General features: G+C 41.2%; 3 protein-coding genes across 4 annotated transcripts; 1 reads left to right on the top strand and 2 right to left on the bottom strand.

Annotated features, from left to right (window-relative positions):
- Positions 1-769: 769 nt before the first annotated feature.
- Positions 770-2,300, top strand: LOC104593440 (putative 6-phosphogluconolactonase 4, chloroplastic). The gene is made up of 3 exons (XM_010253277.3): positions 770-1,069; positions 1,181-1,316; positions 1,622-2,300. The coding sequence occupies exons 1-3, from the start codon at positions 894-896 to the stop codon at positions 2,090-2,092; spliced, it is 783 nt and encodes a 260-aa protein (XP_010251579.1). The 5' UTR covers positions 770-893; the 3' UTR covers positions 2,093-2,300.
- Positions 2,301-4,031: 1,731 nt separating this feature from the next.
- LOC104593432 (uncharacterized) lies at positions 4,032-4,859 on the bottom strand. The gene has a single exon (XM_010253266.3). The coding sequence runs from the start codon at positions 4,739-4,741 to the stop codon at positions 4,256-4,258; it is 486 nt and encodes a 161-aa protein (XP_010251568.1). The 5' UTR covers positions 4,742-4,859; the 3' UTR covers positions 4,032-4,255.
- A 5,148-nt stretch (positions 4,860-10,007) lies between these two features.
- On the bottom strand, positions 10,008-15,906 carry LOC104593419 (rab GTPase-activating protein 22-like). Of its 2 annotated transcripts, none has more exons than XM_010253257.3 (5): positions 15,105-15,906; positions 13,115-13,247; positions 12,913-12,962; positions 11,547-11,600; positions 10,008-11,402 (listed from the first exon to the last, which is right to left on the bottom strand). In XM_010253257.3, exons 1-5 carry the CDS (start codon positions 15,251-15,253, stop codon positions 10,157-10,159), a joined length of 1,632 nt encoding a protein of 543 aa, XP_010251559.1. In that variant the 5' UTR covers positions 15,254-15,906; the 3' UTR covers positions 10,008-10,156. The 2 variants fall into 2 exon arrangements, with proteins under 2 accessions (XP_010251559.1, XP_010251550.1); XM_010253248.3 differs by having other exon boundaries at positions 15,342-15,903.
- Positions 15,907-26,813: the final 10,907 nt, after the last annotated feature.

The raw sequence follows: 26,813 nt of genomic DNA, 5'->3' as shown, positions 1-26,813 counted from the left end.
TTTTAATATATAAATTTTATATAATTGTATTTAAATTATAAAAAATATATTCTGTATATTTTATTATATATGAAATTATATAAAATATTATAATATAATTGGATTATTCGGATTTTAATCGGATTGGATGGAGTTAAATTCGAATATGATCCGATTTTAATGTGATCTCCCATTGGATTGCAATCCTCCACATCTTAATTTAATTTAGACCCGTTGACAGCTTTACTCATCAATTCAACTAATGAATGTCCTACTTAAAGAAAAAAGAAAATTTATTTGAGTATTATTTTAGATGCATATATAAATAAGTGTTAAACTTTGATAATTCGTTTTTTTTTCATTAACAAAATTAACTTTTGAAACAATAATCCGTACATCGCACGGATCACCGCTAGACATCCATACGGGATGAAAGCCAAGAATCAAGATCTTACTAGTTACTACTACTGTACTCCTTCGGTGTTTTTAGATGCCGAATTCCTCGTCGACAATTCAATTGCTATGCTGCCAACACGTCATCCTGGCGGTAAAGAAGTGTCTGAACTCTGAACCCCCTGGTCTGGTCTGGTCTGGATAATCATCGGTTGTGCATGACAGCATGAACAACGCAACGTGTAGCCGTGTAGCGAGTACTCCATTTCGCGCTTCGGACTTGTGCCAGCTTGCCAAGTTTAAACCGAAGATTAGAGTCTAAACTCTGAAGCCTCTCCCAAAACTAAACGATCTTCCATCACTGGTTGCTATAAAGGGCGCCAATACAAACGGCTTCTTCGTCTATCTCCGCTACACTCCCACCGGGTGCATCGTCCTTCTTCTACTATTTCTGGGTCTGCCTCTTTTCACCATTAAAGGCCACAAATTGCAGCAGGTGTAGGTGGAAACTGTAGTCTACCATGGCAGAGACGGCGATCACCGAGAAAAGTAAAGGAAACTTGCAGGTCTTCGAAAGCGAGGAAGATCTGGCAGTGTCGCTGGCGAAATACACCGCTGACTTGTCAGCCAAGTTCGTCCGAGAGAGAGCGACCTTTGCTGTGGTTTTATCCGGAGGTTCCTTGATCTATTCTCTTAGGTAAGTGTGTATATGTATTTGCCTTTTCATTTCTTTGTTCACTCTTGCTCCGTCATTCCTCTCTAGCCCAGTACAATTTGATCGCTAAAAAGTAGTTTATTGAAATGTCAGGAAATTAACGGAATCTCCTTATCTTGAGTCTGTTGATTGGACGAAGTGGTACGTTTTCTGGGTGGACGAGAGAGTCGTGCCCAAGGATCATAGAGACAGTAATTATAAGCTCGCCTACGATGGTTTCCTCTCAAAGGTACATGAAAATTTTCTGTTTCACACTGTAAAAATGTTTTTCTCTACCTACAAAAAGGGAAAGAAGGAAACTGCTGAGATGGTTGGTCGTAGCCATTTTTATTAGAACGATGAGTTTGTCTGCTTTTATACGACTTATTACAGACTTTCCCAAGTAGTAAGTTGTGGAGCAGTGATTATGAAGCTATGACGCTGGAATCAGATCAAGAGTCATGTCTTTTCATGTGGGATTGCTGCTCTTACTCAGGATTCTATTTGTAATTCCAAATTAATTAATTTTTTAGTGTTATGCTTCTAATGTTGCAGGTCCCCATTCCTCCTGGTAATGTCTATAACATCAATGATGCACTCTATGCGGAGGGTGCTGCTGATGATTATGAAACCTGTTTTAGGCATTTAGTTAAACTCAAAATAATTGAGTCAGCAGCATCTAGTGGTTTCCCTAAATTTGATCTAATGCTTTTGGGTATGGGTCCGGATGGCCATGTAGCGTCTCTATTCCCTGGGCATCCTCTCCTCAGTGAGAATCAGAAGTGGGTAACCTTTATCAAGGATTCTCTTAAACCACCTCCAGAGAGAATAACTTGTACTTTTCCAGTAATCAACTCGTCTGCAAACATTGCCCTTGTGGTGTGTGGAGCTGATAAAGCTGATACCGTGTATAGAGCACTGGGGAACAAACAGGATAGTTCTGATTTGTTGCCTGTTCAAATTGTTTCACCAGCTGAAGGGGAGTTAACATGGTTCTTGGACAAAGAAGCAGCTTCTAAATTGTAGATGTTTCATACTTGTGTAAACTGTAAATTAAGTTTGGTAACATGCATTACTTAAATTGTCTCACATATTCATCTAGAGATTGAACTAGACTCCCATGTGTACAGAGCTTTTAGCTAAGTAGCTATCTGTTTCCCCCAGCCCCTTCGTACCTACTTAAGCCATCTATGTTCATACTTTTTCAAAGAGACAAGATTTCTCACTTTCCATTTGTTCTTATTGTTCACTGTACGCTCTTTCCCTGTCCATCCGATGGTTGTGCTGTCTTTAATTTCGCATGGAGGTTTGGGCATTTATGTGATTTACCTCTTATTCAAGTTTTATTACGATTCAGTGCACCATTTTAGAACTTGGAAGGCAGAGGATGGAAGCAATGTATTTATTTGTTCCATTTTTCTCGACTCTATATACAGTGGCTGTACGAGAGAAGAACACCCAGATCTCCTTACCAGTTACCACTTACCCACCACACTTATCAATACTGGTAGAGAAGTGAAGCGAAGCATCCGAAGAACAAAACTGTTTGCATTTGCATTCCTCAAATGCAAACAACAACAACAACAAAACCACCAATTCACATAAATCGACGAGTAAAGCAAATGCAAACTGATTCATTCTTTCCTGGAATCTAATCTTGGACTTTTTTCTCAAACATCAGAGGCTTAGTTGGTGGGTGGCATTAATTATTTGGTGTAACTTGTCTCTCCTTGAATGAAGGATACAAACATCTGCATTCCACTAACGACGATACACAGTTTATATTTTAGCAATAAAATAAAATTTTAAGTCTTAGTTTTACATGTTCATCACTTGGGTGCTCGGAAGGAGTCCTAACCATCATATGCTTTGTGAGTTGTGACAAGTTGTACATCAAAAATTACGTGGTCATTTTGATTGGTCACTCTCAAAAGTGAGATATTCCGCTTTGATGAGATATTACAATTTAGTATAAAGTTTTTAGGAGATATATAGGAGAATTAATGGATTGGCTCCGATGGATTAATTCGAAGCTCCCTGTTTTTACATGTTTTCAGTTTAATGTTTTCACTTTTCAATTCACAGTAGATAACTGATATTAGAGGGGTTGAAATGACTTTGAAATTAAACTGATACGTATTGTTTGTATGATACTTTACATTACATATCGATACTTTTGAATCTTGTGATATATTGAAGCGTCCTTTTATTATTACAATCTAGCCATTAAGAAAAAAAATATAATGATTTGAAAGATTTCATTAACATGTTCCAAGCCAATCTAAGCACATCTTATGGAGTGGTGAAAAAGCTGTGCACGAAAATGATGTCATTGAAGGAAACCAACTTAAGTAGAAATATGGAAAAACAGAAATAAACGACTTTCAATAAGAGCATTTAAGGCTTTCGATGAGTTTAGGTTGCTATAAGAATTTGAGAAAAGTTGCTATCAGAATTTGAGAAAAGAAATGAGGAAGGTGAAGAATATTTTGTGGAGCCTCCCAACTTGGGTGAAATTAAAATAAATTTTGATGCAGAAAGGTTTTGGATTACAAAGGAAGCACACAATTTGGCCACAAATTTCAACAATTGCCCGATTCTTATTGAAGGGGATTCGAATTTTGTCCTTAGATGTTTCAAAGGCCCGATTCCTCTTCAATGGAACCTTAGAAAATTGTCTGTCGTGAATTGCCTACGAGCAAATGGAAGAGAGTTTGATACAAACACGTGTACCAAGAAGCGAAACCAAGCAGGGGACTGGATTGCAAATAGTGCTCACTCTGTTCCTGCAGGTGGTGTTATTATTATGATATTTTTTGTCTGCGTAGGGATTTAAGGGGCGTTCTTTTTGTAAAAACAGTGGGGTCTTAGATTTTGAGGGACGTGCTATCTTGTGTTATTTGTTTTTTGTAAAAACAAAAAAGAAAAAAAAAAAAAAAAAAGTAAGCAATGGACAATACTAACATGACACAGCAATCGAAAGTATCATTTTATTTTAAGTTGTTGATGCAAACGATCCTAAATAAGAAAATGAAAAAGGAAGACACAGCAGGAGCAGCCTAAAATCATCATAAACAGAAAACAGCCAACAAAGATGTAGAATAGAAATCTGTGCTCACCCAGCTATCAAAGTGAGCGAGCGATAATTAAGGAGAGCTTAATTGGTAGATTATTAATTGGAGAAATTTTCTAATCCTGGAGATACTTGTGCTTCTCTTCCTCTGACATAAACGCGGTGGAAGGAAAGGATCTCCCAATCCCCACTGATGTCTTGAAATATATCTTCTTGCTTGCTGGGTCTTCGATGCTCATCTCTGTGATCGGAACCCACAGCAACACCTGCTTGCTCTTGATGCCAGTCATCTTCTTCATCTTGAACTTCTCTATATAAGCCGTAACTTCGGTGGCATAGCTCACCCGAGTATTGGTTCCCACGAAGAAGTGCTCGTATGGAGCCTTCTGTTTCATCCACACGAAACCCGTCTCACGAACCCTGCCACACTCCTCAAGATCTTGCAGGGGAAGGACTCCCTTCGGAAACCCCAGCTCCTGGAGCATCTCGATAGAATGGCGATAGCAGGCTTCAGAGCCATACACAATTTCGGCACCTGCTCGCTCGTCCTCCCTCGTTTTGCCGCTGGCCATCTCGATTATGTTCCCCACTGATCGATGCATGGAAGAGTTTGGATGATGGGTTCAAATAACTAAAGCGGGGGAAGAGAGGACTTTGGAAGTTGGAGCTTGGTGGCGAGGAGTTGAGCTACATGGCTCGAACCTCAAGGTAGGCTCTGGTTGTTCACCTAACGGCTTATTAATATTAATGGGTCTTCCAATATATATCTATATATGGTGATTCATCCCCAGCTACCTACCTAATTACCTATCTATCTGTATCTGTCTTGACTGTCTATATGAGATTTTAGTAGGGAATGATGGCCAGTCGATTGAAGAATGATCTCCCTGTCCAGCGTTTAAGAGTAATTGAAAGTAGTCAAACTCACATCACATGGTTCAACACTTCAAATAAGCCTGGTGGAAGGGTGGATTCCTTCCAATTAAACAAGATGGCGAAGCGTTTATATCCTTCACCTTCACCTTCACCTTCACAGATATATATTTATATATACGCAATTGAATGAACTGTGAAAAGAAAAGGAAAAACGTAAAGAGAATGATGATCATGATGATGAACAAAGGTAATTAAAAGACGGTAAATATGGTAAGATTCTTTTGTTCACGCTATAATAACAACAACATTTGAATAGAAAGGAAAAATATAGAGAAAAAGAAAAGGAAAGAAAAATCAGAAGAAATTAAAAAAATAGAGAGAGAGAAAAGGAATAAATTATATCCACATCCAAACTAAAATCAATTTGGACGGATTGGGTGGACCAACAAGACATATTGAATTGGACCAATTCAAACTTAATGGCCCAAAGTATTTATTGGATAGGATTGGACATGATTCATCCATAATGAATTTATATTGGATTGGGGATTGCTCTAGTCCATTGATAGACAATAAGAATATTGGCGTCAATGGACTAGGTTTGGGTAAGAATTAATCTAAATTAAAACAATTTGAACAGATTGAACGGATCAAACATTGAATTGGATCAGTCTAAAATACTCATTGGATTGGGTTAGATTGATCCAATCTCTAGTCCATTGATAGACAATAAGAATATTGGTGTCAATGGACCAAGTTTGGATTAGAATTAATCTAAATTAAAATAAAATTAAACAGATTGAACGGTCCAAACATCGAATTAGATTTTGATCCAAAATATTCATTGGATTGAATTGGACCTGGTCTATTTCTAAGACTGAATTGGATTGGACCAAATCCAGTCCGATTGACACCCCAGTGTGGAACAAGGTGTTCTTCCATTCAACTTTTAACATGTCAACCACACATAATACCCATGTCTCACATACGCTAAATCATCAAACAGTAGGTTATCTCTTCTTTTCTCATTTTTCAAATGTAAAAAATAAAAAATAAAAAAAATGAAAGAAAACATGTTTAAATGCCCATTTTGAGTTAAATGGCGAGGAAAAATGGAAAACCCATTGAAGAAAAAACCCAAGCCCTATTGTCATAGGACCTCATTCAGTCGATAGATATCTCATGCTCCTATTTTATATCTCATATCTATGGCTCGAGCTAGCTTTTTTTGTAGTGATTGGCACTTCTACAGAGAAGAGTGAAAGAAAATGGAGATATTTAGGTTTTATCACTGATTGTAATATCACCAATCAAGAAAGGAAGCACCTATAATGCCTGTTTTGTCAACAAGGTTACAAGGTTGCAAAGAGATTTATTAAATCACCTTTTGCTGCATTTTGTATCCTGAATATTGGAGACTTTCTAAATCATTCAAGAAAATTCTCTGGTTTTGTTCATGAGATGCTTTTTAGCGGTTCCTTTCTTCAGATCATCGCTTCTTATTTTACTGGAGTTATGCATGTCTTGCAAAGCTTACAGTTCGAGTCATCATTCTTTCTCATCGAATAAGAAAGGGACTATGTTGTAAATGGTTTTCTCCCTTGCCCAAACAAGAAATAGTTAGGGTTTTCTCTTCAATGTTTTTCCCTATTTCATTTATCCTCTTTGTTGAATTGAGTAGTCAAACCTATTTTTTAATTTTTACATTAAAAAATAAAAAAAAAAACATAACATGAGGGGCAATAAACCAGTTATTGACTTCACCCATTTGAAAAGTAAGGCTTATTCATTTGCTCTGACATTTGATGTCTGAAAGTGCAATAATTATATTAAGAGGTTTATTAGTATTGGTGAACTTTTCTTTCCTCAGAACTCTGAATGCAGGAACATTTTGAAAATTGTCAAATATCCATTTTAACTTCATATATGAGAATTTTTTATTGTGTTTTGGGGGTATCATTGGAAAACAAAAAAATTGTAAGATTCCTCTTTAAAAAATAAGAGATAAGAAAAAACAAACACACATTTTCCTCTTAAAGTTGTAAAATTCCTCTTAAAAGATAAGAGTTAAGAGGAAATGAAAAGCCCATAGGTATTGTAAATGAAAAGCCCACGGTCAAAAGAGAGTCTAGATCTCTTTACATCTCTTATATGATAGGTCCCACTTTTATGGTGGGCTCCAGTTTTGTAGTGAGATGTTTGGTGTCAAATCAAGTTGGTAGGGTGTTGAAACGTGTTTTATTGGCAGGAGATCCCAACTCCAAAAGAGCACTCCTTTTGGGAGTGAATGTGAACAGTCATTTGTACATATTGACAAAGGCTGATTGTTGAATGAGAGTTTGCATCTGGTCCCAACGGCCATTGCAGCTGAAAATTGGAACATCTCGCCTTGGAGAACAAAGGAGATATGCACAGCTGAATGATTGTTGGGACTAGATCCGAACTTGTTGAATAAGATATAACCCTATGAATACATTGGGTTTAGACCTTTGGATTAGGCCCAACAAAGAAGAGAAAGAAATAAAAGGAAGAGGATGTGGAAGAGGTAGGCTAGGTTTGGGAGTACTTATTTTGCATGAGAACCAAACCAATAAGCACTTATTTGTATTTGGGAAATAAGCCTGAAATAAATATTTTAAAAGCCCAAAATTTGGACCTATTTGGCCAGTCATGTCATTTTAGAATTACTTATACTACCTCTGTTTAAAATAAGTGTTTTTTCACCAAATGCTCATAAATGCTTATTAGAATAACTACTGAAAGAAAAGAAAAACGCAAAACACACACAAAAAAAAAAAAAAAAGATTAAACATGTCCGGCCTGATGATTGGAAAAGTTTATTTCTGCTTAATATAACTAGTTATTGTGGGTTTTCAAGAAAGTGAAAATCTAATAAATTTCACATCTACGTTATATCAATTTCCTGGGTTTGTGGAGGGCAAAACAACATCATGTGACCCGACGCAAAAAAGGGCACCTTGTGCCAAGGTTCTTACTTCTTAGGCTCTTTGCAGTGTTAATAATTTGTATGATTATGAACCCCAGGTAGTTTAAACTCCCAAAATAGATTATGGTGCCAATTGGATTAGTTGGTAAGGTTTATCAAATCCTTTCATCAAAGGTTGGGGGTGGGAAAGGGGTTAAGTTCAGTATGATGCTCGAATTCACCCTTTCACAGTTCCACCACCCCCCGCCTGATTATGTTGACTCGTATACAGAGTCCAAAGGATGATGATCCTACACCAAAGGAATAAAACGGCACCTATAAAGATTTCAGTACGGAGGGGGGAAATGTGTCTTTGGGGCTTAATTTAGGGGATTTTTTCTAATTATCGTTTGAAAACTGTTAATTCAGAATGGTTCCATTTCTTTTAAACATTGAGTGACCTCATTCCTAATTTTATTAGCGTTCCTAAAAGTAAAACTAATGAATACATGGCTTCAAATGTCAAGATAAATTTTAATGCAATGGCCTTCTTAATGAATCGTGATTTCAAACTTCCCATAATAAGCTCCAATAGTTGTCGAAGTAATACTAAATATTCAGTGGTATTTTTGCACCTTTATGAAAAAAAAATATATATATTGCGTTCTGTCCTTCCACATGAAAAAATAAATAAACTAAAACAAAGAAAAAATCACATGAAAAATGTTATTTTAAGATGTTTGAGCTCGGAAAATGCTAGACACACATTTATATCAAATTATAGTTTGGGTTGAAAATTGAAATGTTGAATGACCAATTTGAGCTCGGAAATTTCAATAAGGACTGGGCTCGGGGACCTCGAGCTCATGCCAGGCTGAGCTCCTGCCTCAAGCTCAATTCTTGGGATTGGGTCCGAATTGAAATTAAACCCAGTGCAACCCACCCGACTTGCAGTAGCCCATTCCCAAACCCCACAACCCTCCCAATCCCGACCCGGATGAAGACAAAAATCAATCCCAAATCTATGCTACAGCCAGCAGCAAACATTACGAGCATGCAATAGGATCAAGGCTCCTTTCTCCCATTTTAGATTGTTGAAATTGAACTCTAAGGGGTGGCCTAAGCCTAAAGTGTGATACATACGAGGAAAAAAATTTATTATTGTATAAGCTGGACAGCATGTGCTACCAAACATAAACAACCTGTGCTGTCAACAGGGCTCTCTCCTTGAGTCCTTGTGTGAAACATTAGTCTATAGACGCTACCAATTTCATGCAACAGTGGCAATGTTGGAGGAATGGCTGTATGGGCGGTGTCACGTATAGAGAACATTCAGACAACATAAGCTATTGAATATGGCCAACCAATAAGTTTCTTGTATGGTTACTAAGTTTGATTTTTGTTTTACAGGTTAAAAAGCATTCTATATTCATAATAACAATAATGCTGGAGGGCATGGCCGCATATAGCATGGACAGCCAAAGTTAAACCCTTAAAAGTTCATGTTTAATTTCAAGGGCAAACTTACAGTTCAGCTCAACTGTGAGTTTTGGCGTTCCTCTTTCTTGAGTAGATGCTGATGGCAATGTGTGACGTGGATCTTTCTCTGCCAAGTCAGTTGGCATGTGTGCTATCAAATTGCAATTAATTATTTTTTGTAAAAAGAAATTTTCTAAAATATGACTGATGACAGACAATGTTTATGATGTCCAAAGGATATGATAACAGAAGAATATGGCCAATCATAACACCTTTCCTGAATCAGTCCAGATTTCCTAAAAGCAAAATCCATGCACTCTATAGGTGTTTGGCACTATTGTCCTTTATTATAAAAACACTGTCAGATCAGTGCCATGTAGATGTTTCTAGCAATGGAGACTTTTTGTTTGGTTGAACCGTTTAGAGTGAAGTAATTGTACTTTCACTTTTCCTTGGACATGTGAAACTACTTTTTGGAAGAAACATCAAAATGACGTTTCTTGCAATGACAAAACATTTTCTCCATCATATAGCACCTAATGACGCTCAGCTGTCATAAAGAAACAATAAAAGAAATGTGCATCAAGTTATGTGCAAAACACCACCCACTTTTCCATTTTTCAAGACAAATTCCATACAAATGTTACCTGAGAAAATGGCAATGGTCCCAAACACCGCAATAAAATAAATTAAAAGAAAAAGATTAGCGAACAACAAGCAAGCCATGGACTGTGCTTCATATCTTGTCATGAAGGGTAACCACCAAATCATGAGCATCATCTAGAAGCTTCCATACATCCAGTTGCCCAGATATGTTATTGCACTCTCTTATTATCTCATCCATGCTGCTGTATTTCTCTATAATCAGCTTCCTCCTCTTAAGTACACAGGCTGCAATTGCATATAGCAACAGGTCATCTGTGGGTGGGGCTCGCAGCCTTATCCTACCCCATACAGACTTCCCGATTCCAGCCCTAATTGCTGCCTGATCAGCCCACATCACCTCCCAAAGGCATACAGTCTGTTCAAAAGTCAGCTCTCTCCTAAACAGGACCACTACCATCCTATATACAAAGAAGCAGTCCTCAGCTTGGAGCTTCTCTAGGTGTCTGTAGAGATGGGAGTCTTTGCATTTGATTATCTTGGACACAATGCTCAATTGCCTCCTTATTCCCACCTCATCCAGCCTAAAATTGTGTCGAGCTTTCTTCATGAACCCCACAAAGCACCAAAAGGCCATGTAATCTTCCTCTATCACTGCAATTATTGGAGAGAGCAAGTCACTCATTCCCTGGCAATAACCAATCTCAATATCATAGAGTGCATAAGCCTCAAGGATGGCAACCAGTCGGGCAGCATGGAATATCCTAAAGGGCTCCAAGTGCTCATAATCCTTCAACCCAACAGCCTTGGCTGAACGATGTGCTCTGTCCTCAGACACTGCAGCTTGGGTTGGAGAATACTGCACCCATTCTGCATTAGCTCGAACTGCATCAAGGCGTATGATCCTCTGCCACGTTGCAAAATCTTCCTTTGCATATCGGCCTTTGATCTTGCAAGGGGAGGAATCCTCCTTGGAAAGATTATCAGGATCATTATCCTCACTCCCTTCCATGGTAGAGAAAGTTTGCAAGCTTTCAGGTTCTTCTACAGAGGAGTCAGAATAAGATGACTCTGAACTCCCTGAAGATGCATCGGCTTGTATAACTTCACCATTATCTTCATCTTCAGCCATTGAGTTGGATGCTTGAGAGACTCCATTATTAGCAGGTTGATCTGAGTCATCCTCTGGTGACCCTCCCTCAGTCGAAAGGGAATCTCTGGCACTTACTACATCTTCTGAACCAGGAGAATCCAAGTCTTGAGTGAAACCTTCATTGTCCCCATTGTTGTTGGTTCCCTTAGTTTCCTTCAACTTAAAGGGCTCACCACCATGTTTCAGGATTCGCCGGCATTCTCTCCGTAGGTTTTCATACTGCTTCCTGTGCCACAAATAAAGGGAAGCAAGAACCTTGAAATTATTTATTAAGTAGGTGGATAGGAAGATGAATGTTTGGGTTCTCAAGATAAGGGTCAGAAAGAATGCCAAAAGTCAAAAGTAGTTCCTATGAACTTGGCAATAATACCTTTTCTGACTTCTCGCAGTTTCTCTTTCTTCCTTGGAACTACTCAACTCATAGCTGGTGAACAAAGGCAATTAAAGGTCAAATATGGGAGAGAATTTCATGTAATTCCAGTTACAATTGAAAGAGGACTTATGCTTCATTAATACACAACCCCATTCCTACCAGATGGAGGAAAGATCCAGCCCAACTGAATCCTTGTTGGGGACCCTCTGGACAAATAGCTAAGGCTTTCAATCCAAAATCCATTCCAAGGATAAAGGGTGAAGAGGTCAAAATGTGGAGCCATTTCAGGGCCCAAAGTATATTTAGACAAGGAAGATGCTTAGGTTATCCCTAGTAGTAAAGGTGTGTAAATATGCCAAGGATTCTTTGTGGCAATATGGTATATGTTCCTCTTGCCGACCTGTTCTTATGGCTCAGTTTGGAAGAAGTACAAATGCAAATTTGTAGAGTGCAAAACCTTGTATTATGTATGTATTTGCACTGTACATATTTGTGTTTGTACTCCTTCCAAACTGAGCCTATGGAGCAAATTTTAGCCCAAAACCCTCTTCCATGGCCAAAATAATACATTCTTATAAGGCATTTTTAAAATAAACTACTAAAGGAAATACTAACCCTACAACCAGGTGGTGGTTGTAGACAGTTGCTACTACTTTAACATGAAACATCGATGGACCAAGCCAAGGATATTATTTTACAAATTCAACCTTGAGACTAGCACCATTCTGTGTGTCCTTTTGATTCAACCTATTCAGTAGATGACAAACAACATGTCCGCCATCAATCATGTATAGGAGTAGTGGCAAATTCTACAACTACTGCATGGTTGTAGGAATAGCATTTCCCAAAAATAAAAAATTCCATGCTGCCCTTGAAAGTCCAAGGGAAAACTAATAAAAGCTAGGGTTTAGGGTTAATGTGAGCTGGAGGAGATTCAGATGGATGGTTTGTATAGCTCAGTGAATTAATCCAAGTGGCAGAACAAGATGTAGTTTCTCAGTGAGCTTCCTACTCAATGACCTACCATATTTCTGCGACATGGATGGTGATGTAGCTAATACAAATTGTCCACCTGATAGAGGAACCTCTAGGTTGGCCACACATTAAATCCCCCCAACCACGTAAGTCCTATACCCACCATGTAATTAAATTTCCCCCAAGTTACATGTTACAATTCTCTGCAAAATGGAACTCATTCTGGACATGGTACAAAAGGTTTGAATGCTTAAAATTTGCCCCATGAATAGAGGGTAGCAAGAGAAACTTGTTCACACTTCACTTTTGAGCCAATCAGAATACTTGGTCCTTTATGTGTGTGCTTTTATGTTTGTGCTTTAGAAGCCAGATACATGCAAATACTTACACTCCAAGGAGAAATGGCCAAACCACCGCCCTGATGGTTGGATCAATACCCTGCATTTGAAAGATGAGATATGAGAACTACTACAACAACAACACAACCAGAAGATAAGAAAAATGAGAAATGCAGTGCCAAATAAGTATAACCACATTTTTTAGTCAGAAATAAGCATAAACATATTGGTGATAGTTAATGTATAGCTTACTCCACTGCGAACTTTTTTCAAAAATTTCACACCATCTCGAAGTTTTCCATCTGGTGTACATAGGTTCTTCCATTGATTTGGTGAAAGAGCATGTTTTCTTCTCCTACGAGACCATGGTGATTTAAGGCTACCCCTGAAGTGATGGGACAAAACCATAATTAATTTTTCAATCCACCAAGAAATCAAGCATACTAACACATAAATGAGCAAAGAAGAAAGAAAATAAGATCCATGATCTTGTATTTAGAATTACTTGTATGGTTTAAGGAAATGGTTTGTTGCCCTTGTAGAACCTCAAATAATACCAACGTTGATATAAGACATGCCAAATTGCCCAAATTAGAACAACAAAAATGTTGACCATGGAGGAACAGACAAGTCTTACATTATCTGAAAAAAAGGTAAATGTCACAGCAACTCTAAATGCACCTAGTCGAAGAATTAAAGTTTAGGAAAGTTTTTAAGGATTGTTGTGACTCAGGTAAAAATAGGTAAATTAGAGATACTTGTTAAAAGAAATTAAATGACATGTATGTGTAGAGTCCAATCAAATGCCCCTTCTCCTTGAGTTTAGAAGTCGCACCTTCCATGAAAAGTTTCCACCTAGATGATCTTAATTCAGCATGGTGAATCAACCTAGGGTCTAGTGGTGTAAAAGATCTCCAAACAATGAATGTAGAAAGATTGACATGATGTTTCTTTCGAGGCGATTAAAGGAAAACCTCAAAGATCACAATCACTTGACTTTCTTTTTTTACTTCTATTTAATGTGCTCCTGCACAAGATATAATTCTGTATCTGCAATGAACCAATTATACAGGTCACATGAGCATATAATTGTGCATCTGCAACATCCAGTTGGTACCAACAAAATATCAGAAAAAACTCCAAAGACCTCTAAGTTAGAACTCTGGTATGCCAGTTAAACCACAAAAAGGCAATAGCTGGGACTTAACAGGAACTGCCTTAGAGGTATTTATACTAGCTGTGGAATTTATTTTCCTGGTATACTAAAGTTCAGAGTTCCATCAAGGGATGTGTAAAGATAACATCAAATAGAAATGGACCTCCCTCACAGCAGCAATCTTTTCCTTGTTATCCTCCTCGAGGTTGTGTTAACATTCAGCTCATGTATCTTTTCAAGGTTCTATCTCATTTTGGGAAGAGTACAATACAAATATTTCCAGTGTAAAAACATATATTTTGTATTTCTAAACATGTATTTTGTATTTGTATTTGTACTCCTCCCAAACTGAGCCTAAAGTTCTGAAATTATAAGACCATAAAGAGGAAAAGAAATTACTGATGAAATTCTTCACGGCAAACTACCGGTACCAAACATTAATCTCATAAATCATTATAACGAGAGATGGATTACTTTGTTCGAACAAAAGCAACAACAGTAGTAGTATCAGCCCGCGAGGAAAGAGAAACATGGATAAAATGAATAAAAGGGCATAGCAATCAACAAAAACAGAACCAGAAAATTCCATTACGCTCAGTTTGGAAAGATTACAAGTGCAAATATGTACAGTGCAAAACAAGGTTTGCAGATACAATAAACAAGGCTTTGCATTGTACATATTTTGTATTTGTACTCCTCCCAAACTGAGCCTTAATATAAAATTTTGATAATTAAGATACACACAGATACAAGAGAACAAATTAAAGGGAAAAAATACTACTAATAAACGCTTAAATTAATCTCTACTCATTCAGTTATCCACCTAATTTCGAAGTCTAGAAAGGTTAAGCACAGTTCAAATCCAATCAAAAACTAGACAAATTCATTCAAGTAATGAGCAAGTGAGATCAGAATCCTATAGAAGCTCAAGAAAGAAAAGTGGGAAATGAAACGGAAGGAAAAAAGGGAAAACACTATCAGATTGACGGAGGAGAGAACGCTTAGGAGTACTTCCAGATCGGATCTGAAGTGGGAAAAATGAAAAATAAAGATCAGAAAACAGAAAAATTCAAGAAGAACACTCACCGATCGGAGGGAACTGGTGAGGACGACGCAACGACGAAAAGAACCGATCGTAAATGAATCCACGATGATGATGACGACGACGGTGAGGAAGAGGAGTTGGAGTTGGGGTTGGACGACGACGATGTATGAGAGCGGCGGAGGGCTCTCATTTAGGGTAACTTTTTTTTCTGTTTTATTCTTTTTTTCTCGGGGCTCTATAATTTCTAGGGTTTTTGTTGTTGTTGTTGTTGATTTTACCTACGGGAGTAGACGAGGGTGGCGGCCAAGGCGACGCCAGCCATGGCCGTCACTGCGATCGCTATTCCGACATGAAAGGGCGCCGCCAAGTCCCAGAAGCCTTCGCCACCAGAAGCAGCACCGACGATACCTCCGTTGCTACTACCACCCACCAAGAATATTCCTCTTCGACCATTACCACCGGAGTTCAACCAGAACATCGATAGCACCACTGCTATAATACTCTTTACCACGCCTAGTAGCGATCGCCACTCCACCATCACCAACTGAAATCAACTGCTCTTACTTTCTTTTTCCCTCCTCCGTCGTCCCCCCTCTCTTTCTTCTCTCTGCCTCAAACTCTCAAGTTCCTAAGTAAATAATAGTAGAAAATTAGTTGATTATTAATCAATAAAAGTTAATTAGATCTTTCTCTTAACTCATCTCTTATGAGTTAAGATGGAAGTCATGGAAAGTTGCAAACCATGGGGAGCAGGACTTCTACCCACATCTCTCTCTCTCTCTCTCTCTGATTTTATCAAATAAAAAAACGATATTTCTCTCTCTTGCACATACAATGGCGATACTTACCTTCGGCCTCGTGTCAACACAACCAACCATCCCAAAAGATATTTCTCTCTCTTGCACATGCATTCCAAATACTGTAATATAAAAGAAGTCCTAGTTTCTTCTGGTGAAAACTACCCTTTGCTTCAGAGATAATTTCAGAGATGCCATTCCTTTTTTTTGGTATGGAAATTAAAGCTTTATTCATGTAAAAGGGGCCCCAAAGGTGCGTAAGCCATTGCATAATGCAAAATCCGAATCAAGAACGGCCCACAACCAGGTGGGTAGAGCATGGTTTAAAGGCTCATCTTGGGCCAGACGAACTACATTGTGGGCCAAGTGATTCTTCTCCTTGAGGATATACCTGAATTGACACTCCTGCAAATTCCTAATCAGGGACTCACAATCAACAACTATGTTGCTAATAGGGCTAAACGGGATCTCAGTTTCCATGGACACAGCTTGAACAGCGCCAATGGCGTCTGATCCCATCATCCCAATTCCCACCAACAAACTCCGGCCCATTGGAAATATTTGTATATTTTTTTTTTCATGGAAACATATTTCTAATGTAAGGTTACAAACTATGTGAGCATATTCTTGTGAGGATCAAATCCCATATCCTTCTTGATGAAGGAAGATTTGGCCCAATCTCGCAAATCATGCCACATGGCAAAAAACAAGTAACTCGACACTTAAAGCAGCATACTTAGGGTACAAGCACCAAAGGGAAAAGACCAGCGGTCCAAACTCCCCTCGAGGAGACCGAACTCCCCTCGAGAGACCAACTCCCTAAGAGGAGTCCGAACTCCCTACAAGGGGCCCGAACTCCCTAAAAGGAGCCCGACCTCCCTACTAAGAGCTCAAACTCCCTACGAGGAGCCCGAACTCTCCCTTTGGCCCCGAGTCACACAAAGCAGTGACCCGAACTGGCCCGTCTCATGACAGTTCGGGACACCCCCCCTATCCGAACTCAAGACTTCGCCTCGCACACCGCTCCAAGCACTTCGCCTCCAGAGCATTGAACTGGACGAACCACACTGTACCTGACACCGAAGGAGTCCGTATCCAGGGGCGACACACCTGACTGACTTGGGATCTGACGCTTGACGGCCGCACTTCAACGGCCACAGAGTGTTATGTTGCCGCCCTGAAGGGAAAAACCAAGGTGGCCGACGACCTTGAACTGGAGCGGTCTGCGGAGCAAGGCGAGGAACGAGCTTCGCCCACAGAGGAAACGGTCGCAGTCCCGACTTCGGCTATGAACCCAGCTCGCACACTACAGATCGGTGCTTCTGTCGAGGAACCCCTACGAACCGAACTGGTTAGTTTTTTACTTCAAAATTTAGATATTTTTGCCTGGTCCGCGGCCGACATGCCCGGTATTAGCCCCGGCCTGATAACTCACAAACTTAATATTGACCCTATAGTCAGACCCGTTAGACAGAAGAAACGCAACTTAGCCCCAGAGCGCTGGAGAGCGGTCGGCGAGGAGGTCGAGAAGCTCCTCGCAGCAGACTTCATAAGGGAAGTCCATTACCCGAGCTGGGTGGCCAACCCAGTGCTGATAACAAAGGCGAACGGCAAGTGGCGCATATGCGTCGACTACACCGACCTGAACCGAGCTTGCCCGAAAGATTGCTTCCCCCTCCCCAGAATTGATCGCCTAGTGGACGCGACCTAGGGACACGAGTTGCTAAGCTTCCTGGACGCCTACTCGGGCTACAACCAAATCCGGATGGACCAGTCCGATGAGGAAAAAACTAGCTTCATAACCGAGTTCGGCCTGTACTGCTACAAGGTCATGCCCTTCGAATTAAAAAATATCGGGGCGACCTTCCAAAGACTTGTAAATAGGCTATTTCGGCCCCTGATTGGCACGAAGATAGAATGTTATGTAGACGACATGGTCGTCAAGACAGTTTTCATAGGAATTAATACAAGACTTAGATTTTGTCTTCCAAATCGTGCGTCAATTTAGCATGAAATTGAACCCTAACAAATGTGTCTTCGGCGTCACCTCGGGCAAATTCCTAGGGTACATTGTCAATCGACACGGTATTGAGGCCAACCCGGACAAGATAAAAGTCATCCTAGATATGAGACCACCCCGGAAAGTAAAAGAAGTTCAGAGGCTAAACGGCCGCATAGCCGCTCTAAGCCGCTTCATGTCCAAATCAGCAGACCGCTGCCTACCTTTCTTCAAAGCAATCAAAGGCAAAGGGTTCGAGTGGACCCAAGACTGCCAGCTCGCGTTTGACGAGCTAAAAGGTTACCTCGCTAGTGTGCCAACCTTAGCCCGACCCGAGGAGGGCGAGGTCTTAGAACTGTACCTCTCGGCAAGCGACGAGGTGGTCAGTTCAGTACTAATAAAAGAAGCAGACCGGGTCCAGCGACCCATCTATTATGTTAGTAAAATTTTGCAGGGAGCAGAGACAAGGTACCCGCAAATAGAAAAGCTAGCATACGCACTGGTGATAGCAGCTCGGAAACTCCGCCGTACTTCCAAGCTCACATCGTCATCGTCCTAACTAACAAACCTCTGAGGCAAGTTTTACTCAAACCCGAGGTTTCCGGTCGACTGACGAAATGGGCCATCGAACTCAGCGAGTACGACCTCCAGTACAAGTCAAGAACTGCTATTAAGGCCCAAGCCTTGGCAGATTTTATCACCGAGTGCACGTTTAGCCTCGAAGCCCCTGAGCCGGTCGAGCCCGAGATCCCCAGTTCGGGCGAGCTCGGCGCTCCCGAGCCAATAGAGTCTGAACCCCGCGAAGTAGTAGCCAGTGTAGCATCTCTCCTGGTTAGACCAAACACGAACTGGGATGAGGAGCCCTGGATCCTTCACTTAGATGGCTCCTCGAACCAGCAGGGCAGCGGGGCTGGAATAGTGCTACACGGCCCGAGCGGAACAAAATTGGAATACGCACTACGCTTTGAGTTCGCAGCATCCAACAACGAGGCGGAGTACGAGACACTGATAGCCGGGCTGAACCTAACACAGAAGGTCGGAGCAAAGCACGTAGTTATCTCCAGCGATTCCCAGCTCGTGGTCAACCAAGTTACAGGTGAGTACGAAGCACACGAGCTCACTATGATTGCATACTTGGCAAAAGTAAAGGAGGCTCTACTCAACTTCCAGTCACACTTCATCAGGCAAATCCCAAGGTCAGAGAACACTGAGGCCGACGCTTTGTCCCGGCTAGCAGCACGAGTTACAACGCCATGAGAACCGTGTACATAGAGGACTTACCTCGGCCCAGCATTATCGATGGGGCAGAAGAGGTCGCTCCCGTCTTTAAAGCAGAGCCGAGCTGGATTGACCCACTCGCGAGCTTCCTGCTAGATGGAACCCTCCCTGCGGACCGCAATGCAGCCAAGAGGGTGCAACGCCAGGCAGCCAAATATATCATAATAGACGAACGGTTGTACCGACGATCCTACATGCTCCCCTACCTACGATGCTTGCGACCTGCCGAAGCTGAGCTCGTACTACGCGACACTCATGAAGGCTTGTGCGGCAGACACCTGGGGGGCAGAGCCCTCGCTCAAAAGGCACTTCGACAAGGATACTACTAGCCAATGATGAAGGCAGAGGCCATCGAGCTCGTCAGAAAATGCGACAAGTGTCAGAAGCATGCCAATATCCACCATCAGCCTGCTGCCCACCTCAAGTACCTCACCAGTCCATGGTCCTTTGCACAATGGGGCATCAACCTTCTGGGGCCATTCCCACCAGCAACAGGTGGGAGAAAGTTCCTAGTGGTGGCAATAGATTACTTCACAAAGTGGATAGAAACTGAACCTCTAGCAACAGTTACAGCCCGAAACATACAGAACTTCTTTTGGAAGAACATAGTATGTCGCTTCGGGCTACCCCGGAAACTGATCTCCGACAACGGCAAACAGTTCGAGGATATCAAGTTCCAAGAATGATGCCAAAGTATGGGAATTAGTCAGAACTTCACATCGGTCGCACACCCGCAGGCAAACGGTCAAACAGAAGTAATGAACAGAGCCATCCTCCACGGACTGAAAGCACGACTAGACTGAGCTAAAGGGTTGTGGGCGGACGAGCTACCAAGTGTTCTATGGGCTCACCGAACCACGGAAAAAACTGCCACAGGAGAGACCCCCTTTAACCTCACCTACGGCACCGAAGCGGTAATCCCGGCGGAAATCGAAGTACCTATGCTGCGACTAGAAGCATACGACGAGCAGACAAACGGAGACGAGTTATGCACCAACCTCGACCTACTGGACGAGGTGAGAGACCTCGCGCACATCCGAACTGCGGCCTACCAGCAAAAGATAGCTCGGTACTATAACGTCAGAGTAAAGAAGAGGAGCTTCCGCGTCGGCGACCTGGTTCTCCGTAAGATCATGGTACCCGAACCCGACGTAGGAAAACTCGGACCAAATTGGGAAGGACCCTACAGAGTAAAGAAAGCACTCGGGGGGGCATACGAGCTCGAAACCTTAGAGGGAAAGCAAGTACCCCGAGCATGGAACATTGTCAACCTAAGGCAATACTACCTATAGACCGCCAAGCAAAGTGGATAAAATCACCACCAAAACAGGCCGCGCAAGTGCGATAGCCCGGACAGGAAACAAATCGGACGTATGATTAGTTCGGCAAATATGCTCAGTTCGGGAGAAAGAACAACCAACACTTAAGCAAAAGTCATTCCATTTCAAAAGTAAGGTAGTACATAAAAAAAAATTACAAGCCCGGAGCTATTTCTTCATTATCAGAAGGCACTTCAACAATACCCAAAGGCCCCGCCTCGCCCTCGGAGTCTAGCTCACCGTCAGCAGCATTGGCCATCTCCTGAGTTATGCACGAAGTGGATATGGCGCTAATATCGAGCTCGGGGTACGTATTCCGAATCATCCACCGGCTTAGTTTAAAATCCCTCCTGTATGAATCCACCATCAGATCATCAAAGCCCGGCGAAGCAATGTACTCATTGACAGCCTTCTTCTTGGCATCTTCGATACCTTGAGAAAAGATATGCGTCCTCTCCCTGATGTCCTCCTGAAGGTACTCGACCTAATGCTGCAGATCCAGCCTCAAGTCTGCCATATGCTTCACCACCACTCCCATGGCCTCGGCATCTCTCTGAGACCTTGCCTGCCTGATCCATGAAAAACGAGCAGTCTCTTCGGCAGCACGAGCAGCCTCCTTGGCAACGCGACGAGCCTCTTCGGCAGCTCACGCCTGCCTCGAGCTCCTCTCCACCTGAGCCGCCAAGGCGTGAATAGAAGAATTCACCTACCAAAAGGGATCGAGTGATCAAAAGAACCAACAAAACGAAAGCCAAAGAGCTCTAAAAAAGGGAGAACACTTACCACCATGGCATGGGTAACGGCACGACAGGCCACTTGATGTAGAGGGAGATCAGTCCACGCTGCGACCTCCTCGGGGAAAATAGCCTCCTTACTCTTTTGAAGAGCATGGGTCGGCGACAACACACTCCTGAAATCCCCCGGGGCCCCCGAGCCCGAGGGCCCAGCTCGCGTATGAGCAGACCCGAAGTAAGCAGAAGCATCGGAGTATGTAGGAGCCCCTGTGTAGGTAGTCTCAGCATAAGGGCCCCCTGCCGGTTCCTGCATTGGAGGGACCATCTCGGGCTCCCTGGGCAGATCTTCTAGCTGATAGTCCGGCACCTTGGGCTCCGCATCCCGGGGCATCTCGGCGCGAGTTCGCTTGGCAATCGGCTTTCTCTTCTTCATGCCTTGAAACAAGTTCCCACCCCGGGTCCCTTGAGAATCCATCACACCTGCGAAAAGAAGTTCGCCATCAGTAAAAAGCAAGAAAGACAGCAAGATAAGAATCTCTAAGTGAAGAACCTACCCGAACTCAGGTCGGCCGCAATGAGCTTGGCCTCCGTCAGATACTGTTGACACTTCAGCCCAAGCCGCGCCCATTGCCGGAGGCCCTTCGCCGTCTCTTTGTCAAGCGTGACCCCGAAGTCAGGAGCGGCCATCCCCCACCCGGTCTGAAACGGCCACCCCAGCACACTTCGCACCCCGAAATAGTCCCGCTTCCACGCTGGGACCTTGTTAGGGAGCTCATGTAAAAGCTTAAAGCCCGGGCGAGGAGACAGGTAGTAAGCCTGCCTACGCCCGGGGAGGGGACCCGCTTGCTTCTTAAGCATCAAGATTGAAGAAAAAATCTCCAAGTCCAACGAAAAGCTCTCTTTGTAAAATAAGGAGATTGTCCCCACCAAATTTCGAATGGAATTCGGGTGAAGCTGGCCGACCGTCACGCCGAAGTGGTTCAAGACTTCAACAAGGAGGGGATGGAAAGGCAATCGCAGCTCCGCAGCGAGCTGCTCGTGGAATATCACGATCTCATCAGGACCGTGTTCCCAAGGAAAGCTACCCGAAGGTATGAAATAAGCGTACTCCCCGGGCAAGTTATAGTAGGTAATGAGGGATTGGAGCCCCTTGGGCGTCATGGTCGAAGGACCAAACTTGTTTAACATCCGACCCCGACAAGAGGTGGATGCCAAACTACCCGAAGCGCCTCGGCCTACGAGCTCGAACTGTTCCTCGAGCTCTACCTCCGGCTCGCTAGGGCTATCGGGGGATGCAACTCGGTTCGTAGAACCTGCATCAAACCCGCTAAAAGGACTATCCGAGCCATCCAAGCTAGACATCGGGGAGTGAGATGGGATCCAGGAAAATACTCACCCGGACAAAGGTTGTATACCACAGGGGCTCGGACGAGCGGAAGACCTTGAATGTGAACTGAAAAAACCTGGACGCGAACTGGATGCGAGCTGAAACTCGGACACGAGCTCGAGAGAAATACAGAAGTGACAACAACTGGGGTCCCCCCTGCTATTTATACTCACAGTGACCGAAAGGCGACGGCTTAGATCAAAGCCAATCCGACGGCCTACAGCCGCACTGATCGCACGTCCCCCGAGACCGAGACGTGATTGGCGCACGTCTTTCTGAAACTGATAGAGCGTCGGCGCACATCTTTTCGAAACTGACGGAACGCCAACGCACGTCTCCTCAGTAAAAGCGACAGTGGCACGTCTTTTTCAAATTTGAAAAGACGCCCGCTATCACGCCCCCCAAGTGGCACGCCTTTTTGAAATTTCGAAATAAAGCGCATGCCGCCACATCTATCAGCGTTTAGGCAGGTCGGCACGCTTCCTGCCTAATGGACACTCGAAGAAACCCAAGGAACCCTGACAACACACCTCGCGCCGTCAGAACCAAGATTCAAAGTGTAGGGCAAATCTACCTGACACCTTGTGAACTCCCCGCGCCAGGGCAAGACCCTTAGCATAGGGAGTGGGGGGCAATTGATGAAGGAAGATTTGGCCCGACCTCGCAAATCACGCCACGTGGCAAAAAACAAGTAGCTCGGCACTTAAAGCAGCATACCTAGGGTACAAGCACCAGAGGGAAGAGACCAGCGGTCCGAACTCCCCTCGAGGAGACCAACTCCCTAAGAGAAGCCCGAACTCCCTACAAGGGGCCCAAACTCCCTAAAAGGAGCCCGACCTCCCTACTAAGAGCTCGAACTCCCTACGAGGAGCCCGAACTCTCCCTTTGGCCCCGAGTCACACAAAGAAGTGACCCGAACTGGCCCGTCTCATGACAGTTCGGGACACCCCCCTATCCGAACTCAAGACTTCGCCTCGCACACCGCTCCAAGCACTTCGCCTCCAGAGCATTGAATTGGACGAATCACACCGTACCTGACACCGAAGGAGTCCGTATCCAGGGGCGGCGCACCTGACTGACTTGGTATTTGACGCTTGACGGCCGCACTTCAATGGCCACCTGCCACCGCCATCTCCAGTTACAGAGACGGCTCTGACAAAAAGAGCAGTGGCGGTGGCAATGACGCCCGAACTGGCAGAAGCACGGAAGTAATCATTCCCGACCTGACAGAAGTCTAGGAGTGAGTGCGCGAGGTGGTTATAAAAGGCTCTCCACCCCCCCAAAGATGAGGTATGCAAACTTTGCGCTATCTGGTTTTATCTTGCCTTTGAAGGATTCTAACTTGAGCTTCGGAGCCTTTACACCGGGTTCCCCCCGGAGCTTCCTCATCTCCCTCGTTTCAGGTTCCCTGCTACTCAGTTCAGAGGCAAGGTCGTTGACAACTAAGACCGGTCGGATTGCGCATCATCACTTCTGAATAGCCCAGTCCCATTGTAGTGGCAGATGAATCCGATATCCTTCTGAATAGCCCATTCTTGTGAGGATCAAACGATGTGAGCATATTCTCGGGCATTACGCATTGAGGGCACTAGTGCATACGCACTGCTCCTTGATTGTGCCCATAAACCGAGGAATCTCTGAAAATTACTGCAATACCAGCAAAAGGGTCATTATGAAATATTCTTTAATATCCTCCTTTTCTAATGTTTAGCTTGTGGAATGTGATGGGATGGGATGAGAAAAAAATGTGGGTTTATTGATCCCAATTATTGGGATACTTTAATGAGAAACAAGTGAAAAGAGAAGGATGAACTAGTTTAATTAAAAAACACTTTCTTCTAGTTCTAAGAGTTAATATAAGATTCATGACCCATTAACAAACTATTAATTATTGAATAATATATTAATATTATAATTTTAATTAAAATATCATTAATAAACTATTCATCAATTAAAATGATCCAATAATTAATTAATATCTTATAACAAAATATTAAAATTATTAAGTCATAAGTGTTAATAAAATAAAATATTAATAATAGAATATTAAATCATACAAATATTATTAATTAATGAATAATTAACAATAAAAATTAATAAATAAATACTTTATTATTAATCATTTAATTAAAATAAATAATTAATAGCATAATTAATCAATGAAAAGAAATTTAATAATTTAATAATAATTAGTATTCAAATATTAAAATAATTAATTAAATCATGGGTATTAATACAATAAAATATAAAGTAATGAAAATTAAAATATTAATTCTTAATCAATAACTAAATCATATATTATATATTGTTTCAAAAACAAAAAAAAATAGATAAAATAACAAATTATATTATAACTTCAAAAACTTATCAAAAGTACAAAAGTAATTATAAGTAGCGAGGCCCCATCCGATGCCCGGGATGTGGCACCCCTCCATGTCCTTCGCCCCCATAGTTAAGACACTCTACTCCATCCCTACCCTGTCCCCAGTGACGAGGAAGGTTGGAGGTGAGGTACCCATTCCCTGTCAGAGATGGGGAATCCCCAAATTTTCCCCACCTCGAGGCAATCACCTAAAAATAATATAATTTGTGGATATAAATAGGATTTTGGGAATTTATGGTATTTTAGAAATTGGATTATGACAATTTGGGGGTATTTTATAAATGGAATTGTAGGATAAGTGATATAAATGGGCCTAAAGAGCTCAGTTTTCTCAATTTTTTTTTTGATAAGCGATATAAATGTTTGGTTCAACTTTTTGGTCATTTTTTACATAATGGAATAAGGCATTTATTGCCTCTATAACAATTTCTTAGACACCTTCCCAATTATTTTTATAGAAATTCACATTTAGACCATTAAGGTCGAGGGCTTTAAAATCCCTAATCTATTTTATAGCTTCAATATTTTCATCTTCTTGTACTTCTACCCCTAGTTTCTCATCTTCTTGCAATGTAATGATTGGATTCAATGCTTATAAGAATTCATTAATTATTTATGTATTGCCTACTTCAAATCTTTCTTGAAATGCTTGAGTGAATTCTTCTTTGATCCGCTTTGGATATGATACCCACTCATTGTGGCCATTTTTTACTGAGTATCTTGTTTTTATATTTTCTTACTAGTAGGGACCTGTGTGATGCACGGGATTTATTAAGCGGAAGCTAAATAGTATAAAGGGTCATTTACTAAAATACCCCTTATAGTTTTATAGGTTTACTAAAATCTACCCTATAGTTAACATTTTAATAAAACACCACTTATAATTTGCAATGGATTTAATCAATCTTCCATTAGATGGCAATGGAAAATGACAGTGTTGACCCTAATGTTCATTTAAATAAATTTAATCAAAAGAAAATAAAAATAAAAATATCATTTTTAAATAATTAATAATTATTCATATTTTATATACTACTTTTAATAAATTTTTTTATAATACAAAAATAACAATAATTAATTTCAGGTAGGTTTATTCATCAAACTGATGAAATCAACCAACCCAATCAACTCGACCCGAGTTGGTCGGTTTTCTATAATTTTAGATCGGATTTGGTTCAAAAATTTTCCAATTCGACCAAATTGGATCAATTTCACTTTGGCCATCCGTAGACCAACCAAAATTGAATGACTTAACCATGGATATATATTAATATTTTATATTTTAAATATAATTTTTAATATGAAAATGTGGGAAGTTTCCCATATTTCTTAGTTTAAAATGTTTTTATATCATAAATATAATTTTTTAATTTATTTTATAATAATTGCACTATAATTTTTAAAATTAAATTAAAATTTGTTTGAATCAATTGACCAAACCAAATAATTGACCCAATCAATACAACTTGAGTGGGTCGATTTTCATAAAAGGTCAGTCGGTTTTAGCTTACCAACTCCCCAACCTGACCAGGTCAATTTAGTTGGCCAAATAGCCCACAACCGAATCGAAACAATTCACAAAAACTCATAATTTCAACTAAATTAATAGTCTCATATCTGATAAATAACAATAGTTTAATCTCCAATAATTATTGAAAATTTATAGCGAAAATACACAACTATTGAAAATATATTGATAATGAAAAAAATACAATAAGTACTAAAAATATATTAACTTAGTCAATAAATAGTATAATCTCAAATAATAGTTTAATCTCTAATAAATATTAATCAATAAGTTATAGAAAAAATACAATAAGTACAACAAATTAAATTTAAAAATCTCAATAATA

This window comes from Nelumbo nucifera, chromosome 3 (assembly GCF_055504915.1).
Source record: "Nelumbo nucifera cultivar China Antique chromosome 3, China Antique-T2T, whole genome shotgun sequence".
Lineage (NCBI taxonomy): Eukaryota > Viridiplantae > Streptophyta > Magnoliopsida > Proteales > Nelumbonaceae > Nelumbo > Nelumbo nucifera.
This window is presented reverse-complemented; position numbering and strand designations above follow the sequence as displayed.